Below are 19,440 nucleotides of genomic sequence, written 5' to 3'. Positions count from 1 at the left end.
CCTGGCTCCATTCCTAAACTGCCATGGCCCTCAAGCAGGTCAGTTACCCTTTTCAGCATCAGTCTTCTCATCTGTAAACCAGGATACTACTGCCCACCTTATGGAGTGACCATGAGGACTGGGGGCTTACCTCAAGCCAGGAACTGCTCCAGATGCTGAATGTGGATGGATTTGTTTGGCCCTCGCAGGAATGATGTGTAGAAGGGAAAACAGGCTCAGAGAGGTTAAATCATTTGAACCCAGACTACCTGGTGCCAGAGCCACACTCTTAACCACTACCCCACGCTGCTGCTTCTCCTGGCTTTGCTCAGTGAAAATGCATTTAAAGCTAGCACAGTGCCTGGCACCTCATAGCTGCCCAGTACTGTTAGCTTTCTTCCCTTACCCAACCCATGTGCCAGGCACAACTGGCTAAGAGATGAGTTTTCCGTACATGTGGCCCCCAATCCCAGGCAGTTCGTGCTGAGGGTGCCGTGAGCTGCTGAGACGTCTCTCCCAGGACGTTCATGGTGCTACATGTTGGCTGTTTGCTCTCAGAGCTGATCCTTGAGGTAACTATGGTCATTTAACCTCATGCCAGGCACATTGCTGGCACTCAAAAATGCTGCTTGAATGACTGAATCTCTGTGGCCACTAGTTCTGACCTGGGGGTGTCTGCCATCTTCCACATCCCCCCAAACCCTGTCCCTGCTTCCCAGACACTCACTCAGCCATTCACTGAGCTGAGAGCCTACGATGCACATCCTCAGGGTTTTCCAGAGTGAGTTCCATGCAGCCCTAACTTAAACTCTATTTGGCTCATTCCTAACTCTCGAGTCTTCTTGTCCAGTGCAAACTTCTTGGAGTTCTACACTCATCTCTGAGTTATCTGCTGACCCTTTCACCTGGATGTCCCTGAACGCTTCCCTAACTCAGTTCATCAGTACTCTTCCTACCCTAACCAGCTACCCTTGTGTTTACCACCATAAACCCAAACACTTGAAACAGGAATAATTCTAGAGACTTCTAAAGCACTGGCTCTCCCAGCCTGGTCAATATAGTGAGATTTTGTCTCTACAGGAAAAAAATCACACACACAAAAATAAAATTAGCCAGGTGTGGTGTGTGCCTGTAGGCCTAGCTACTCGGGAGGCTGAGGTAGGAGGACTGCTTGAGCCTGGGAGTTTGAGGTTAGTTACAGTGAGCTATGATTGCACCACTGCACTCCAGCCTGGGCAACAGAGCGAGACTCCGTCTCAAAACAAACAAACAAACAAACAAACAAAAAAACCAGTAGCTCTCAACTTGGGCTGCATATTGGAATCACCTGGGAGCTTTAAAAGCTACTGATGCCCACACCAACCGTATCTTGATCTGGCAGGCGTCAGTAGTCTTTAAAGCTCCCAGGTGATTCCAATGGGCAGCCAAGATAGAGAACCGTCGCTTTCCATCTTTGCTACTCAAATGGGGGTCCAGGAAGTAGCGCATTGATATCTGAGGTGCACTGTTGGCAAAGAAGGCAGCAACAATGTTCCTATATGCACACCTCTGTGCAAGGTGACTTTGCTGCTCCTCTCATCAAAAGGTGGGGTCTATTTTCTTTCTTTTTTTTTTTTTTTTTCTTTTTCTGTGTGAGACAGTCTCGCTCTGTCGCCCAGGCTGGAGTGCAGTGGCGCAATCTCGGCTCACTGCAAGCCCCGCCTCCCGGGTTCACGCCATTCTCCTGCCTCAGCCTCCCGAGTAGCTGACTACAGGCGCCTACCAGCACGCCTGGCTAATTTTTTTGTATTTTTTAGTAGAGACAGTGTTTCACCGTGTTAGCCAGGATGGTTTCGCTCTCCTGACCTCATGATCCGCCCGCCTCGGCCTCCCAAAGTGTTGGGATTACAGGCGTGAGCCACCGCGCCCGGCGAGGTGGGGTCTGTTTTCTTACCCAGTGACTGGGCTAAACCAGCAAATGCTTTGATTGTAGCAGAATGACTTTATGGGACTTCTGAGTCCGGGCCGCAAAAGGCTTTGCAGTGTGTTTTCTCACCCTCTTGGAACACCAAGTCTACCACGTGAAGAAGCCAGGGCCAGACTGTTGGAAGACGAGTGGCCACATGGAAAGAGAGGCCCAACTGACAGCCAGTATCAACCCCCACACCTATGAATGAGGCTGTCGTACACCATCAAGTCTCCAGTAAATCTGCCAGGTGCCTGCAGCCCTATAAGTGACCCCAGGAGAGACCTGAGGAAGGATGAGCAAATAAAATAGTTGCTTTAAGCTGCTAGGTTTTGGGAGGGCTTGTTACACAGCAATGGTTAATCAATAGAGCATCACCCAGGAGCTTGTTAGAAATACAATCTTAGGCCCCACCCTAGACCTATGGAGTCACAATCTATAGTTTAACAAGATTTCCAGGTGATTGTATGCATATTAAATTAAGCTTGGACAGTGTTATATAGTCATCTGAAGCCTTATACATTTAGAAAACTAAACAACCCATAGAAAAATGGATAAAGAGTATGGACAGCTTACAAAAGAAGAAATGCAAATTTAAAAAACGGAAACCTCACCAGTAACCAATGGAATGCACATAAAACAACGAGTCAGTATGTTTTACCTCACCAGTTGGCACAGATTTCTTTTTTCTAAAAATTCAAATCTGACAAATTCGTATAATCTTTCTGGAAAGAAATTTGGTTGTAATAATCCCATCCCTTTGGCCCAATAATTCTGCTTCTAGGAATCTGTCCTCAGGAAATGGCCAGAATTTCAGCCGAGCTTAATGTGAAAGGATGTTCATCATGGTATAATTTATAAAAGTAAAAAAAAAATAAAATGCAATTGTGCCAAATGTCCAATTATAAGAAATTGGTTTAGTAAATTTTGGCATATGTACAAACTGAAATATTTTGCAGCCATATGGTAATTTTTTAAAACTCTGCCAAGAGGCAGGAGAGTCTAGCGGACAAGCACTCAAGTTTTGGAGCCAGGCAGATGGGAGTTTGAGTCCTGGCTCACCACTTACGGCCAAAACCTTCATTCAGCAAGTTACATAGCACCTGGATATCATTTCCTCATCTGTAAAATGACAATAAAAACTCCTTAAAGATAAAATGAGATAATGTATGTAGAAGATTTCATCCGGACTGGACCAAAAAGTGCATTCAAGAGGGAGGCTCTTAATATGCTTGAATGAAAAATGCCAAGGGGAAAAGAGGGATTCAAAACTCTAGCCCAATGCCAATTTTATAAAAGAAAAAGTATGGATATATGCATTTTTTAAGAACTGGAAGGAAATACACCAGATTGTTAAAGATGCTTATGTCTGGATGTTTTTTATTTCTTTCTCTAGTTTTCAAATATTCTACAATGAGTGTGAATCCCTTTTTTATAATCAGGGAAAGTTTTCACTTTTTAGAAACCAAGTTTAAAAACGAGGAACAGAGGTTAAGTCCCTTGCCCAAGGTCACACAGCCGGTAAGTTGCAGATTGAATTCAAACAATCTAACCACTAATCCCAAGCTGCCTCCTAGACTACCTGGTACCTCCCATGACCCCATCCCTTGTGCCCACTTCCCACCTGGCCCTACATACCGAGGTGTGTGTTGGTCACAAAGTTTCCCATTCCCGACAGGTCAGGAGCCCCCTCCTCTCTGCTAACAGGGCCATCATTCCACATGAGGTCAAAGCCCCCGACTCGCTTCTCCCTTCCCGTGAGCCTGGACAGGAAGGAGGCCCACAGGGTTAATGAAGGTGCACCTGGCAGAGCCCTAAGACCCAAGTGAGGTCCTTGATCTCTCCCTGAGCCCAACTGATGTCCGTCCCTCAGAAGTCCTTTTTCTCAACCATTCATTGGCTGTTTCCCAGGTGCCTATGTAGGTCTCTGAGGGGTTGTTCCCATTTTTCCCCCAAGGCTCCTCCTACTTGCTCTTGGTAACATGCCCCTATTTGTTTTTTTGTTTGTTTGTTTTTGTTCTTGTTTTGAGACAGAGTCTCTCTCTGTCACCCAGGCTGGAGTGCAATGGCACGATCTTGGCTCACTGCAACTTCTGCCTCCTGGTTCAAGTGATTCTCCTGACTCAGCCTCCTGAGTAGCTGGGACTACAGGCGCACACCACCACACCCAGCTAATTTTTGTATTTTTAGTAGATATGGGGTTTCACCATGTTGGCCAGGATGGTCTCAAACGCCTGACCTCAAGTGATCTGCCCGCCTCAGCCTCCCAAAGTGCTGGGATTACAGGCATGAGCCACCACCCCCGGCCACTATTTGTGATTTCTGGTTTAAAGTCTGCTTTCCTCCTCAGACCTTAAACTCCATAAAGGCAGGGACTAGTTCTGTTGTGTTCCTTACTGTGTCCACAGGGTATGGCACAGGGCCTGGTACAGAGCAGGGCTCAAATGTTTGTTGAATGAATAGGTGATGGTAGGAATAGTGGATACCTGAGGTTTCTGCCTGCTCAGCATCCATTTCACCTTCTTTCAGTCCAAGAGTACCTTGGGTTTTCCTCTGAGAACCACTCCTCCCTCCCTCACCCCATGGCTCACGTGGGGTTGACCCCACTCTCTAGGAGGTGGGCACAAGAACTATACCTGGTCAAGCAGAGTCACAGTGAGTGGTTTAGGAATGGGAATGTGTCCCAGTTACCAGCAAGGAGAATCAGCCCTCAAACTTCTGCTGGAATAATTGGGGAAAAGCTAATACAGAGGAAAGAGAAGGGAGGGAGGGAGAGGGAGAGGGAGGGAGGGAGGGAGGGAGGGAGAGGGAGAGGGAGGGAGAGGGAGAGGGAGGGAGAAAGGGAGAGAGAGAGAAACAGAGAGAGAGAAAGAGAGAGAGAGAATAGACCAGCCAACATTGAGCACCTGGATTCACCCATTCCTAAAAGTAGCTCTGGGTTTTTTTTTTTTTTTCTGCTATTGCACATTGTTAAAACAATAGCTTTGTGTTGAGCACTTACTGTTAGATAAGCACTAGATAGTAAATTATCTTTGTAAATTAACAACTCTGAGAGGCAGACATGGCATTTCCTATTTTACAGATGAGGAAGCTGAGGCTCAGAAAGGTGATGTGACTAGTCCAGAGCCCCACAGTCAGGAGGTTTCGAGGAAATCCTGCTGGACTGTCTCAGAAAGCTGTAGTTGGCCCTGCTCTGCCCTGGAGAGGTCAAGTCCTTGGGTCAGGACCCCACCCTCTGTGGACATCTCAGCTTCTCCATCTATAAAGTGGTGGGGCAGGCCAGAGCCATCGCTGAGGGCCACTCAGGCCCCAAGGTTCTAAGCTCCCCCTCTTCCTTGGTGGGAGCCTCAGTTGTCATGTACAAGGACATGTGATCAAGGCTGCCCTCCCTCACCTCGCTTCCATGTCCACAACATGCAGGGTGTCTTCCAGGAGGCAGGTCTTGAGCTCATAGTCTTCCTGGCTGCTGGCTGTCAGTGATGGGGACGCATTGACCTCCAGGAGCCACCTGGGAAGGGAGGGGAGTAGAGAGTCTTAGGGTTACTCGGTCCCTGGAGCCCCTAGGATTTCACTGAGAGGCTAGATGGATGCATGGACCCCACTGTCAATTCAATCCAGGCTACTCTCTCTGCCTTTCTATTTTTTAAAATTATTTTTATAGAGATAGGGTCTTGCTAGGTTGCCCAGGCTAGTCTCAAACTCCTGGCCTCAAGTCATCCTCCTGCCTTAGCCTCCCAAAGTGCTGGGATTACAGATGGGAGCCACTGTGCCCAGGCCCCTCCCCCATTTTTTTTTTTTTTTTTTTTTTTGGAGAGGGAGTTTTGCTCTTGTCGCCCAGGCTGGAGTGCAATGGCATGATCTCAGCTCACTGCAACCTCTGCCTCCCAGGTTCAAGTGATTCTCCTGCCTCAGCCTCCCGAATAGCTGGGATTACAGGTGCCTGCCACCACGCCCAGCCAATTTCTTTGTATTTTTAGTAGAGATGGGGTTTCACCATGTTGGTCGAGCTGGTCTCAAACTCCTGACCTCAGGTGATCCACCCGCCTCAGCCTCCCAAAGTGCTGGGATTACAGGCATGAGCCACCTTTCCACTTTGAAGAAAGGTAACTCAAATGTAGAAAGCTGGCATAGGAATGATTATGGTGCTTTCGTGGTGTTATTGTTTTCCCTTCTTCCAATAGAGATGTGAATGCAAGAAAAACTTCCCTTTCTTAGTGAAAATTTGCACACTGTAGGTGGCACCCAACCTGCTGTGTCAGGGGTTGGGAAGCAGTGGGGAGGGGTGGAGACTGTGGTGAGCTGGAGAGGGCATTCCAAGTCTAAAGGGGTGGCTGTGGCCAGCCCCAGGAGAGTGCTGCCCTGTGGGAATGTGAGTCCAGAATTTCGAGATCATCTGATTTTTCCAGAAAAGCCAAAAATTGACTTTTTTTTTTTTTTAAAGAGTCAGAATCTGGTTCTGTCACTCAGGCTAGAGAGCAGTGGTGCAATCTTAGCTCTCTGCAGCCTTGAACCCCTGGCCTCAAGTCATCCTCCTGCCTCAGCCTCCTGAGTAGTTGGTATTATTATTATAGGTGTTTGAGTCACTGTACTTGGTAATTCTGATTTTTATGTAAACATCTTCCAAATTTTAGAGCCTGTCAATAAATTAAAATTAAAAACAAAAACAGTCTAAAGGCCAAATTCGAAGTATCTGCAGGCCAAAAGCAGCCCAAAGACCTCCCGCTAGCCACCTCTTGTCTTGTTCAACCCCATCCTTTTACAGATAGAAAGCTGGGGCCCAGAGAGGGAAGAGCTCACCCAGCAGGTCTGTGGGAGACCAAGCCCCTTTCCACTACACAGCAAATTATCTTGGTAAATTACTCTAACAACTTGGAGAGGTAGACATGGTGTTTCCCATTTTACAAATGAGGAAACAGGCTCAGAGAGGTGACGTAGCCATCTGTGGTCCTGTGCATCCAGTCCTCTTGGACCTGCAGAATTTTTGCCCATACAGAGGGGCACAGCCGGAGTCATCCTAATCACAACACTCAGGGCTGGACCCCTCTTGTCCAGGCCTAAGGGCAGCGCTGAGGGCAATTGTTTAGGGGTCTCAGCAGGCCAGGTGGCGATTAACTGAGGTCCCTCCCCTAACCTGACTACCCAGGCCCCAGGGCTGCAAGTGGATGCTCCAGTGCTTCCTGCAGTAGCTGGTGTCCAAGCATGGGCCAGAGCTTATTCCTCCACCACGTCCACCTTAATGCCAGCAGTCACATCCTGCTGCAGGGGACAAAGGAGAGAGACCTGCTGGTGCCAGGACCCTGTTTCCGTTGAGCAAGGGCCTGACTTAGGTCTTGCTCTAGGGCTCCTCCTCCTGGCTTAGAAAGCCCCTCAACACTTACATGGTGACCCTGAATAGCGGGTTGGCTCCTGGAGCTGGCAGTGCTGGTGGGGAGCAGCTCAGCCCAGGTCCTTGGACCCTGGGCCTGGCTTTGCCCTTGACTTGCTACATGACCTCAAGCTCCCTGACCCTCACTGGGCTTCTGTGTCCTGTTGCATCATGTGAGGCCATCGTGGTGGTCCCTGCCAGGTCAGGCTTGTTCTATTCGTCAGCTCAACCTCCTCCACGGGCATCTTGGGAGTGGATCAAAGTCTTGGCAGAGATCGACATTGTAACAATATTCCATTATATGGCTCTTTGCATCTTCAAAGCTCCAAGACTTACAGAGGGGAAGTTTCTTGCTTGGTATAGGGGAGAATTCCTGACTCAGCAGATGATCAGGAAGGGCCTCCCAGTGCCAGGCTCGGTCCTCAGTGCTCTACAGACTATATCTCACTTATTCCTCATAACGATCCTATAATGACCTATGGATAGATCCTGTCATGACCAACCCCATTTACAAATGGGCAAATTGAGGCACAGTAAATGTAAGTGTGCACAAGTTTATACAACTAGGAATTGGCAGAGCTGGGATTCAAACCTGGGCAGTCTGGGTGCCGAGTATGCAAACTATGACCTCCTGGCTCTCCCACCCACCCACTTACGGCTTGAGGTCCTGGTCGATGAGGATGTCGTAGCCGTACAGCTCGAAGCAGTGCTTGTCACTGATGATCACCTTCTGCACACTCTGCAGGCTTTTGACAAAGATGTTGTCGATGTCCCTGAAGAGTGTCTCCACTGCCTCGGGCCCGTGTTTGGACGCCAGGTACTGCCGGAAGCGCTGCAGCATCCACTTGCAGCCCTGGGCCCCGGGCAGCCGGGTCGAGAGAGGAGCCTCAGTTAGTCAGGACCTGGCCTGCTAGGACCCTTACACAATTGCTCTCAGTGTTTCCCTTAGACCTGGGCAAGAGGGGCCCAGCCCTGAGCCCTGTAATTAGGATGACCCCAGGTGTGCCGCTCTTTGAGGGGCAAAAATTCTTCATGTCTAAGAGGACTGGCTATGCAGGACCCCAGAAGTCCCTGCCCACATGGCCTGCGTAGGCCCCTTTTCTGAGCCTGACTTGCTAGGACAGACCACACTGACCATGTGTGCATCCCAAGGCCAAGGAGTGACCAACAGGCTACCATTTTCAGGGGTGTGTATGCACAAGGGCCCCACTGTGGGATGGAGCTGGGGAGGGAAGAGAAGGGAACAGGTGTGAGCTGGGGACCTGCTCTCCTGTGTCCCCTTGATCTGGCCCTTGACTCTGAGAAGTCTGAGAATTCTGTATTTGAACCTGGCCTTGCAGGTTATTTTACATAGACAGAGAGATAAAATATATCTGTATGATACATTACATTAATCGATTAATCCGTTGACCAATAGAAGATATCTGTCAAGGTAGGAGGATAGGACATATTTTGTTTAGGTGTGTGTTAGTGTGATTTGCAACTTTTAAATACTGAGACACATGATATGTGGGCCTCCATTTGTAGTCCTGCCCTGAGCCCTGCAAGTGGGATGGGTAGGCCTGCCTCACTGGTGAACACAGGCTCAGACAGGCCTGTCCTGGGCTCCTTGCCACTCCACCCTCCCCACCCCGACCTGGCGCCAGAGGGCTGTACCCGTGCATAGCCGAGCCCGGCTTCCTCACCTTCTTTGGGTGGTAGTCGGGAGATGTTTTTTGCACAGCCACGTTGGTGAGGTGAACATCTGGGAGAGGGTGGTGGTCAAGGGTCAGCGTGAACAAAAAGGGTGAGCTCTGCCCCACGAAGTCCCCAGGACTGAACTGAGACCTTGCTTGAGAATTGATGGGGAAGGCTACGAAATAGCTCCACGGTCGTGTGTGTGAGCTTTGGAGTCAGATGGGCCTGGATTCAAATCCTGCCTGCATCTTTCCTGGCTGTGGGCTCCTGAAAAGCCATTTCACTTCCCTGGGCCTATTTCCCCACCTTTTAATGGGGGTACATAGCAGTATATTGACCTCACAGGATTTTTCAAAAGGTTAAATACTGTGCCTCTTCCAGTGCCTGGCATAGCTATTATACTACGGTTTTTCTTTTCTTTTCTTTTAACCTTTGTGGTATATTATGATTTTTTTTTTTAATTCAAGAGGAGTGGTTCTAACAAGTAAAGGAACCAAATACAGAACAACCATCTCAGGACACAGTAGGCTGTCTGTCATTAGAGGGGTCCAGGCTGGGCGGCCACTTTGTAGGAATATTGGCAAAGGGATCCAGCACTGGGATAGGGTCAGGGTGGCCTTGGAAGGCCCAGCCCTGAGATTTGGCCTCTCAGTACCATCACCATCGTCACCACCAGTGACATCAGCAGCACTTTGCAGCTCACAGAGCATGTTTACACACATTATCTCATTTGTTCCCCAAATTATTCCCATCTCACAGATGAGACCATGGAGGCTCAGAGAAGTTAAGTGACCACCATTCAGAATACTCCTTCCTCAACATCTTCACCCCACAACTAAGCAGGATGGCTTCCCCAAACCTTGTTGTATTTGTTTGTTTGTTTGTTTTGAGACGTAGTCTTTTGCCCAGACTGGAGTGCAGTGGCGCAATCTTAGCTCACTGCAACCTCCGCCTCCCGAGCTCAAGCGATTCTCTTCCCTCAGCCTCCTAAGTAGCAGGGATTACAGGTGCCCACCACCAAGCCAGCTAATTTTTGTATTTTTAGTAGAGATGGGGTTTCACCATGTTGGCCGGGCCAATCTCAAACTCCTGACCTCAAGTAATCCACCCGCCTCGGCCTCCAGAGTGCTGGGATCACAGGTGTGAGCCACCACACCCAGTACCAAACCTCATGAAATGACCATAAGACCTGACTTTCTCCAGGACTTACTTGGGGCATTTCTCAGATGGGGAGGTAGAGGTTCTAGGTCTCTGACTCCAAGTCTAATTCCCCTAAATGTATGGTTCTGCCAGTCTGTGGTGTATTGAACAGAGTAGGGTGGTTTCAGCCTCTCTGGAAAAGGTATCCTCTTTAGCATCTTTTTCCTAGACGTCTTCTTTAGACCTTTTTTTTTTTTTTTTTTTGGAGACAGGGTCTTGCTCTGTCACCCAGGCTGGAGTGCAGTGGTGCCATCTCATCTCACTGCAACCTCCGCCTCCTGGGTTCGAACGATTCTCCTGCCTAAGCCTCCCAAGTAGGTGGGACTACAGGCAAGCACCATCATGCCCGGCTAGTTTTTGTATTTTTAGTAGAAACAGGGTCTCACCATGTTGGCCAGGCTGGTCTGGAACTCCTGACCTCAGGCGATCCACCTGCCTCAGCCTCCCAAAGTACTGGGATTACAGGCATAAGCCACCATGCCTGGCCCAAATTTATTTTTTGCAGAGACAGGGTTTCAACATGTTGCCCAGGCTGGTCTCAAACTTCTGACCTCAAGCAATCCACCTGCCTTGGCCTGCCAAAGTGCTGGGATTACAGGCATAAGCCACTGCACCCAGCCCAAAAATTAATTTTGAATGGACCACAGACCTAAATATAAGAGGCAAAACTATGAAATTCATAGAGAAAAATAGAGGAATAAGTCACTGTGACCTTGAGTAGGCAGATCTTCTTAGATATGACACCAAAAGCACAGATGGCAAAAGAAAAAATAGATAAATTCAACTTTATCAGAATTAAAAACTTCTGTGCTTCAACGGAAATTATCAAAAAGTGAAAGAAAACCCACAGAATGAGAAAAAATATTTGTAAATAATGTATCTAATAAGGGACTAGTATCCAGAACACATACAGGATTCTTATAACTCAACAATAAAAAGTTAATCCAATTTAAGAATGGGCAAAGGATTTGAAGAGATTTATAAGTGGCCACAAGCACATAAAAGGTGCTCAGTATAATTAGTCATCAGGGAAATGCCAATCAAAACCACTGCACATCCACTAGGATGGCTATAATGAAAAAGACAGATAATAGCAAGTATTGGCCAGGCATGGTGGCCGCGCCTGTAATCCTAGCACTTTGGGAGGTCAAGGCAGGCAGGTCACTTGAGTCCAGGAGTTCAAGACCAGCCTGGGCAACAGGGTGAAACCCTGTATGTACACAAAATACAAAAATTAGCCAGGCGTGGAAGCGAGCATCTATAGTCCCAGCTACTTGAGGGGCTGAGGTGGGAGGATCATTTGAGCCCGGGAAGTCGAGGCTGCAGTGAGCCGAGATCACACCACTGCACTCCAGCCTGGGCAACAGAGCAAGAACTTGTCTCGAAAAATACAAAATAACAAGTGTTGACGAGGATATAAAGAAATTGGAACCCTCAAACAATAGTAATGGAAATGTAAAATCATGCAGCACCTTGGAAAACAGTTTACAGGTTCCTCAAAAAGTTAAACATAGAATTATTATGTGACCAGCAAATCCACTCCTAGATATATACTCAAGAGACATGAAAACAGGCTGGGCGCGGTGGCTCATGCCTGTACTCCCAGCACTTTGGGAGGCCGAGGCAGGAGGATCACTTGAGGTCAGGAGTTTGCGACCAGCCTGGCCAATGTGGTGAAACCTCATCTCTACTAAAAATACAAAAATTAGTCAGATGTGGTGGCGCATGCCTGTAATCCCAGCACTTTGGGAGGCCGAGGCGGGCAGATCACTTGAGGTCAGGAGTTTGCGACCAGCCTGGCCAATGTGGTGAAACCTCATCTCTACTAAAAATACAAAAATTAGTCAGATGTGGTGGTGCATGCCTGTAGTCCCAGCTACTCAGGAGGCTGAGGCATGAGAATCGCTTGAACCTGGGAGGCAGAGGTTGCAGTGAGCCAAGACTGCACCACTGCACTCCAGCCTGGGGGACCGAGCGAGACTCTGTCTCAAAAAAGAAAAAGAAAAAGAAATGAAAACATATGTCCACACAAAAACTTGTACATGGAATTTTTATAGCAGCATTTTTCATAATAGCCAAAAAGTAGAAACAACTCCACTGCCATCAATGGATAAAATGGTATGCCCACTTTACTAAATGTGATATATCTATACAAGGAATATTATTTGGCAATAAAGAAATATGAAAGGCCAGGCATGGTGGCTCATGCCTGTAATCCCAGCACTTTGGGGGGCTGAGACAGGCTGATCACCCGAGGTCAGGAGTTCAAGACCAGCCTGGCCAACATGATGAAACCCCATCTCTACTAAAAATACAAAAAAATTAGCCGGGCGTTGGTGGCAGGCACCTGTAATCCCAGCTACTTGGGAGGCTGAGGCAGGAGAATCATTTGAACCCAGGAGGCACAGGTTGCAGTGAGCCAAGATGGCGCCACTGCACTCCAGCCTGGGCAACAAGAACAAAACTTGGTCTCAAAAAAACAAACAAAAAGAACAAAAGGAAATATGAAGTACTGATCCATGCTACAACATAGAAGAACCTTAGAAACAAGCCAAGTGAAAGAAGTCAGACACAAAAGACTGCGTAGTGAATGATTCCATTTATATGAAATGTCCAAAATAGGCAAATCCGCAGAGACAGGAAGTGGCTGCAAAGGCCTGGGAGAGGAATCTAGGGAGGAATAGGGGATGATGGCTAATGGGTATGGAATTTCTTTGGGGAGATGATAAAAATGTTCTAAAATAGCTGGGCATGGTGGCTCACGCCTATAGTATCCACTACTCAGGAGGCTGAAATGGGAGGATCATTTGAGCCCATGAGTTCGAGACCAGCCTGAACAATATAGGGAGACCCTGTTTCAAAAAAAAGAAATTTTCTAAAACTGATTGTGGTAATGGTTGTGTGGATATGATAAAAGCCATTTCATTGCATGCTTTAACTGGGTAAATTGCATGATATGTGAATTATATCTCAGTAAAGCTCAATATATATCTCAATATATGAAGATATTATGGTCAAATAAAGCTGCTACAAAAAAATAGGAGAAGAGAAGGCCAGGTGCAGTGGCTCATGCCTGTAATCCCAGCACTTTGGAAGGGCAAGGCAGGAGGATCACTTGAGCCCAGGAGTTTGAGACCAGCCTGGGCAACATGGTGAGACCAGTCTCTATAAAAAATTTAAAAATTAGCTGGGCATGGTGGTGCATGCCTGTGGTCCCAGCTACAAGGGAGGCTGAGGTAGGAGGATCACTTCAGCCCAGGAGATGGAGGCTGTAGTGAACCGTGATTGTGCCACTGCACTCCAGCCTGGGCAACAGAGCAAGACTCTGTCTTGAAAAAAAAAAAAAAGGAAAAGAGAAAGAGGATGCTGGGGCAAAGTAAGTTACTGGCTGAAGAGGGGAAATAGCTCTCTTCAGATGAAGGAAGTATGACTCCCAGAACTTCACACTTCACACACTGCTCCCGCCTGCTGTGGAGGAGACAGCGGGCCTCCTTAGGAGCAGAGGAGAAGCAGAGGCTAAAAGAAAGGGGTGAGAGATGGGTCAGCCAACCTCAGAGCCTCCCGTCTCTAGAGAGGAACCTAAAACCAGGTCTCAGTGGACCAATGGTCAAGTAGCAGAGTAAACATACAATCAAAATAAACCCACAGAGAAACAGAACTGATTCATTGCAAAATATTTAGGAGAAAAAGACTTTTCTTAGTTTAGAAATGATGGTAAAAATCACAGAGGAAACCAATGGACAAGTAAACCAATGGACAAGCATGTGAAAATAAAAATGAACAGATGTCAATACAAAAATTAAAGCATCAGTGACCACAGAAAAGATGTGTAGCAAATGCAATAGTCTGTTTCTGTCACATGAAAATCCCACATGAATTAACAATAAAAAGTATGACTGTTTATTTACTAAGTAAAGGATATGGACAAACATAAAAGAGAAAATAAAGCTGGTAGGACCCCATCTGGGAAAAAGCTCAAAGTTCCTAGTAATAGAAGATATATAATTTCAAAGGCACGCAAATGGGGGAAAATGAAAATTGGAAGAAATGCTAATTCTAAGGCAAAATTCTGCTTCCTCGTCAAGTCAGTTGCATTTAAAAAATCTTTTCATTTTGAAAACTTCAAAACTCACAGAATATTTGCAAGAATCATATAATGAATGCCCCTATCTGCTTCACCTAGATGTGCCCAGTCGTTTCAGAAATGGCTGTTTAAAACAATTGTCCCCAGGACTGGGGAGTTGGGATGAAATGGACCAGTCAATAGGAGGGTAAAAATATTTTATTTTTATTTATTTATTTTTAAGACAGAGTCTCGCTCTGTTGCCCAGGCTGGAGTGCAGTGGCACAATCTTGGCTCACTGCAACCTCCACCTCCTGGGTTCAAGTGATTCTCCTGCCTCAGCCTCCCAAGTGGCTGGGATTACAGGCGCCTGCCACCATGCCTGGCTAATTTTTGTATTTTTAGTAGAGATCAGGTTTCACCATATTGGTCAGGCTGGTCTCAAGCTCCTGACCTCAAGTGATCTGACCGCCTCAGCTCCCAAAGTGCTAGGATTACAGGCGTGAGCCACCATGCCCAGTGAGGGTAAAAAGATAAAAGGACTGTTCTGGGAAGCAATCTGGCCAGATGGGCTTGACTCAGTATTTACATCTTTGTGACACCATCCAAAGGAAAAATCTTAAATACTGTAAAAGGTTTATGAAGAAATATGTTCCTTTGCAGCATTATGTGTCACTATAGCAAGAAATTGAATACTTCCCAAATGCCTGCAGCATGGGGGATTAGAAAACCAGGAAACCTACTCAGTGGAATATTTTCATTAATGAAAAAAAAAAAGTCTACAAGGAAAATACTGCTGATAATGTTTAGTGCAAGAAAATGTTATATTTATACAATGGGATCATTTATATATAAAAGGTGAATGACAACAAAATTCCCTACAAATGAGCCTGGAAGGAAATACACCAAAATAGTAAGAAGTTTCTGCTAGAAAATATGCCTAGAGAAGGTTTCTCTTTCTTTTTGTACTGTTCTGAATTTTCCGATTTGATTTTCATGAGCTATACCACTTTTATTATAAAACTATATCCTTTCAATGTTTTATTATTTTATTATTAGAGTAAGGCCTATCCATTGTAGAAACAATTCATAATAGACATGTATAAAGTTTAAAATAAATGTTTCCTGACCTGGTTCTAATTCTCTGCAGTTTTCAGAGTTAATAGATTAGTGAGGCTGGGCACGGTGGCTCACGCCTGTAATCCCAGCACCTTGGAAGATCAAGGTGGGAGGATTCAAACTGTTGAATCAAGGTCACACTCTTGAGCCTAGGAGTTTGAGACCAGCCTGGGCAACATAGCGAGAACTCATTGCTACAAAAAACAAGTTAGCCAGGCACAGTGGCATGTGCCTGTGGTCTCAGCTACACAGGAGGCTGAGGTGGGAGGATCACTTGAGCCCAGGAGTTCAAGGCTGCAAAGAGCTGTGATCCCACCACTGTACTCGATCGGGGGCAACAGAGAAGGAAACTGTCAATCAATCAATCACTAAGATAGATTAGTGAATCATGAACATCCTTTCATATTTTTTCTTAAACATAAACATTCTTCCTTAAAGGCAAAAATGGGAACATGAATATACCAGGTTCTCCATCTTACATTTTGTTTTTCACTTAATCATCTGTTTTAGATATCTTTCTATGTCATGATATTTTGACCTATCTCATTGCTTTCAACAGATGCACAAGATCACATAGATGCTTTATCATTCATTTCACCATCCCTGAAGGGAGATTTAAGGGATCAAGGGTGATGACTGTATACTATTATATACAGTGTTTCAATGAATAGTTTTGTATTTAGTGTATGTATAGATATACTATATGCAAATATATATTTGAATAATTATGTATAAACTATATATATTATATATAATGAAGTCAGGTTAAAAATGTTTATTATTTTGTGATCCAAAATTATTTTAAAAGTTAGTATGTAATATCTGATGCGAATGTGGTAAAATATTAATCTGTTAAATCTGGATGGTAAATGCATGGGTTGTTATAGTCCTTCCTGCAGTTTTCTATTTATAGAAAATTATGTTCTATTAATATTTCAAGATTAAAAATTTAAAACAATATAAAAGAAGGGGTGGAAAATGTGTATTTACTCACTATGAAAACAGCAAAGCCTCATTAACTAGAAACTAGCCCCGGGAGAGGGCTTGATTTGTTTAAAAAGTCCCCATGATGCCCAGAGCTGTGCAAACATTTTTAAGTGGGAGAGGAGGACCACTAACATTTACTGAGAGGTCACCCTGGGCCAGCCACTGTTCTAACTGCTTTACATGTATTATTTAACTTTAGTGAAAAAAAAAAAAAGTAGGTGGCAATTAAACTAAACTCGATGACTTGCATATGATAAATGCTTGTTAGAATTACAAAATAAAATGAACGTACTGGAAGTGCTGACATTGGCAAAATAGAAAAAAAACAAATTGCAAAAAATACTCAGAAAGGTCTAATCGCAGTTTCACATGCAGGCAATGCACATGCATCACCTTGGACACGCACTCAACTGAATGGGGAAATTAACGCAGAGAGATGCAAATGGGCTAAAAGCATTGGCTGGGTTGTCCACACCCGAAGCTGGGAAGCGTCACCCCCATTTCCATCTTTCCCATGTGCAAGTCATCTGGTCCCGCCCATTTGCCTCCTAAATATTGCTGGATTGTCTACCTCTTTTCTTCTGAGGCTCAGGCCTAAAGATCTTTAAAACTTCTTTTGATGTGTCTATTTTGACCAGATAATACATTCACATGGCTCAAAAGTTAAAATGCACAAAATGTATGTAAGGAAATGTCTCCTTCCTACCTCTGCATCCACTCACATTTCTCTTCCCAAAGGCAACATCTATTTCCAGTTTCTTTTTTTTTTTTTTTTTTTTGAGACAGAGTCTTGTTTTGTCACCCAGGCTGGAGTGCAATGGCGTGATCTCGGTTCACTGCAAATCCGCCTCCCAGGTTCAAGGGATTCTCATGCCTCAGCCTCCCTAGTAGCTAGGATTACAGGCAGATGCCACAATGCCCAACTAATTTTGTATTTTTAGTGGAAATGGGGTTTCACCATGTTGGTCAGGCTGGTCTCCAACTCTTGACCTCAGGTGATCCACCTGCCTTGGCCTTCCAAAGTGCTGGGATTACAGGTGTGAGCCGCTGCACCCAGCTTCTTGTCTGTTCTTCCAGAGATGTCTATGTACAGATAGGCAAACATATATATATAGACAGAGAGAGAGAGAGATTTTTTTTTTTTTTTGAGATACAGTCTTGCTCTGTCACCCGGACTGGCATACAGGGGCAAAATCACAGCTCACTGCAGCCTGGAACTCCTGGGCTCAAGTGATCCTCCCACCTCACTTGAGTGGGTAGCTGGGAGTACAGGCATGTGACACCACATCTGGCTAATTTATTTTTATTTTTATTTTTTTCATAGAGACAAGATCTCACTATGTTGCCCAGGTTGGTCTTGAACTCCTGGCCTCAAGTGATCCTTCTGCCTCAGCCTCCAAAGTGCTGAAATTACAGGTGTGAGCCACCACATCTGACCAGATATAATTTTTAACATGAACGAGAACATACTTTCAAACACTGTTCTAGACATACTTTGTTTTTTCCCAGTTAACAATATATCTTGGAAATTGTTTCATATCAGTACATAAAGCACTTTCCCCATTCCTTTTTAACAGCTTCATAGTATTCCACTGTATAAAGGAGCCATTCATTTCAATGTTCCCTATTTTTTTCTCTCACAAACAAGGCCGTGCAGTGAATGACCTTGAAGCCTGTCTTGTCCTATACTGCACATGTACTTGTAAGATGATAAAATCCCAGAAGGGGAATTGCTGGGTCACAGGGCATGTGCATTTGTCTTTTAACAGATCTTTGCTAGATTGTCTTCAAAGGAGTCATACCAATCAATTTACAATCCCGCCAGCAACATATGTATTCTCCCAGCCTCGCCAGGACACTGTTATCAAATTTTTGGTCTCTGCCAATCGGATGGGTGAAAATCGCATTGTACTTGAATGAATGAGTGAGCCAATGACTAGGCACTGAAGAAAGAGGCACATAAAAGGATGCAAATGTTCTCCAAAGGGGCTAAAACTGTCCAACCCTAGGAATATAAGTAAATGTGAATGTTAGGCATAGCACCAAAACTATCATCAGGCAGAGCAGTTTGCGGTGAGCTGCTCAGAGCAGAGTTGGCCTCTCCCATGGAATCACCCCCACAAAACTGGAAGCTCCCAGAGGGAAGGGACCAGACCTATCTCATACCCTGTCTCCCGTGCCCAGACCACAGCAGGCATTCAGCAAACACCTGTGGGACAAAGGAGTTCACTTGGGACTGGCCAGAGTGTGGGAAGGGGTAGGTGTGTCGGGGGTGGTTAGCCAGGATCCCAGGATACACTGGTCATCAATGCTGTTCAGTGTGAAGCGGGTGTTGGAGAATCGGGCAAAGCCATCCCGGTAGAGCCAGGCCCGCAGCGGGATGTACTAAGGCAGAGGTGGGAAGAGAGAGAGAAGGGAAAGGGAATATATACAGGCACTGTCACATCGCCTAGCTCTTGCACCTACCGTTTCCTCCACCCGGAGTGCCCTTATGTCTTTCCCAAATCATCCTTCAGGCACCTGCTTTTACACCAGGCTTCTTTGATTCTATCCCCTCCTTTCCCCAGGTGGAGGGGGATACAGAAGGAAATAAAATGAAGGTGAAGTCCAGGAGGACAGGGGTGGAGTCTGTCTTGGACACCCCTGTATCCTGTGCCCAGCAAAAAGATTTGAACATTGGCTGGATGAAGGAATGCATGAATGGGTGGAGGGAATATAGCCACTCCCTGGTTAAGAGAGTAGGCTCTGAGGCCAGGCTGCCTGGATTTGAATGCCAGCTCTGCTGCTCACCAACTCTGTGACCTTGGGCAAGGTACACAACCTCTGTATCTGTTCCCTCATTGTAAAGGGAGAATAATAATAGAACCTGCCTCCCTGGGTTATTAGGAGGCCTGAATGAGATAAAACCTGCTAAGTGCCAGGGCCTGGTACTTAGTAGGTGCTCAATAAATGTCTGCTGTGGATGACCGAATGAATAAAGAAGGGCAGAGAGAGGGCAAATCTAGACTTTGGGGCATCTAAGATGGTAAACCTCAGATAAGTCTCCCTGCCCCCACCCTATCCCTAGATGTCCCTCGGGGATCTCCCAGGGAGAGATAAAACCAG

The 19,440-nt window shown here is 46.0% G+C and overlaps 1 protein-coding gene across 45 annotated transcripts in view; it reads right to left on the bottom strand.

The window, feature by feature from the left end:
• TTLL9 (tubulin tyrosine ligase like 9) overlaps window positions 1–19,440 on the bottom strand; it is a 76,117-nt gene that overhangs the window by 2,170 nt on the left and 54,507 nt on the right. For 17 of the 45 annotated variants that reach the window (XM_063802802.1, XM_063802804.1, XM_009437026.4 and 14 more), the window contains 4 exons: window positions 18,633–18,720; window positions 8,975–9,033; window positions 7,946–8,142; window positions 5,319–5,432 (listed from right to left, as the gene is read on the bottom strand). In XM_063802802.1, coding sequence (XP_063658872.1) covers window positions 5,319–5,432; window positions 7,946–8,142; window positions 8,975–9,033; window positions 18,633–18,720 — 458 coding nt within the window. Of the gene's footprint in view, window positions 1–130; window positions 2,060–3,562; window positions 3,688–4,560; window positions 4,666–5,318; window positions 5,433–7,945; window positions 8,143–8,974; window positions 9,034–18,632; window positions 18,721–19,440 lie in introns of those variants that run through there. The other 28 variants (XM_063802809.1, XM_054674330.2, XM_063802806.1 and 25 more) reach the window with 12 other exon arrangements.

Source organism: Pan troglodytes, chromosome 21 (assembly GCF_028858775.2).
Source record: "Pan troglodytes isolate AG18354 chromosome 21, NHGRI_mPanTro3-v2.0_pri, whole genome shotgun sequence".
Taxonomy (NCBI): domain Eukaryota; kingdom Metazoa; phylum Chordata; class Mammalia; order Primates; family Hominidae; genus Pan; species Pan troglodytes.
Note: the sequence above shows the minus strand (reverse complement) of the source record. Positions and strands in the feature narration are given on the sequence as shown.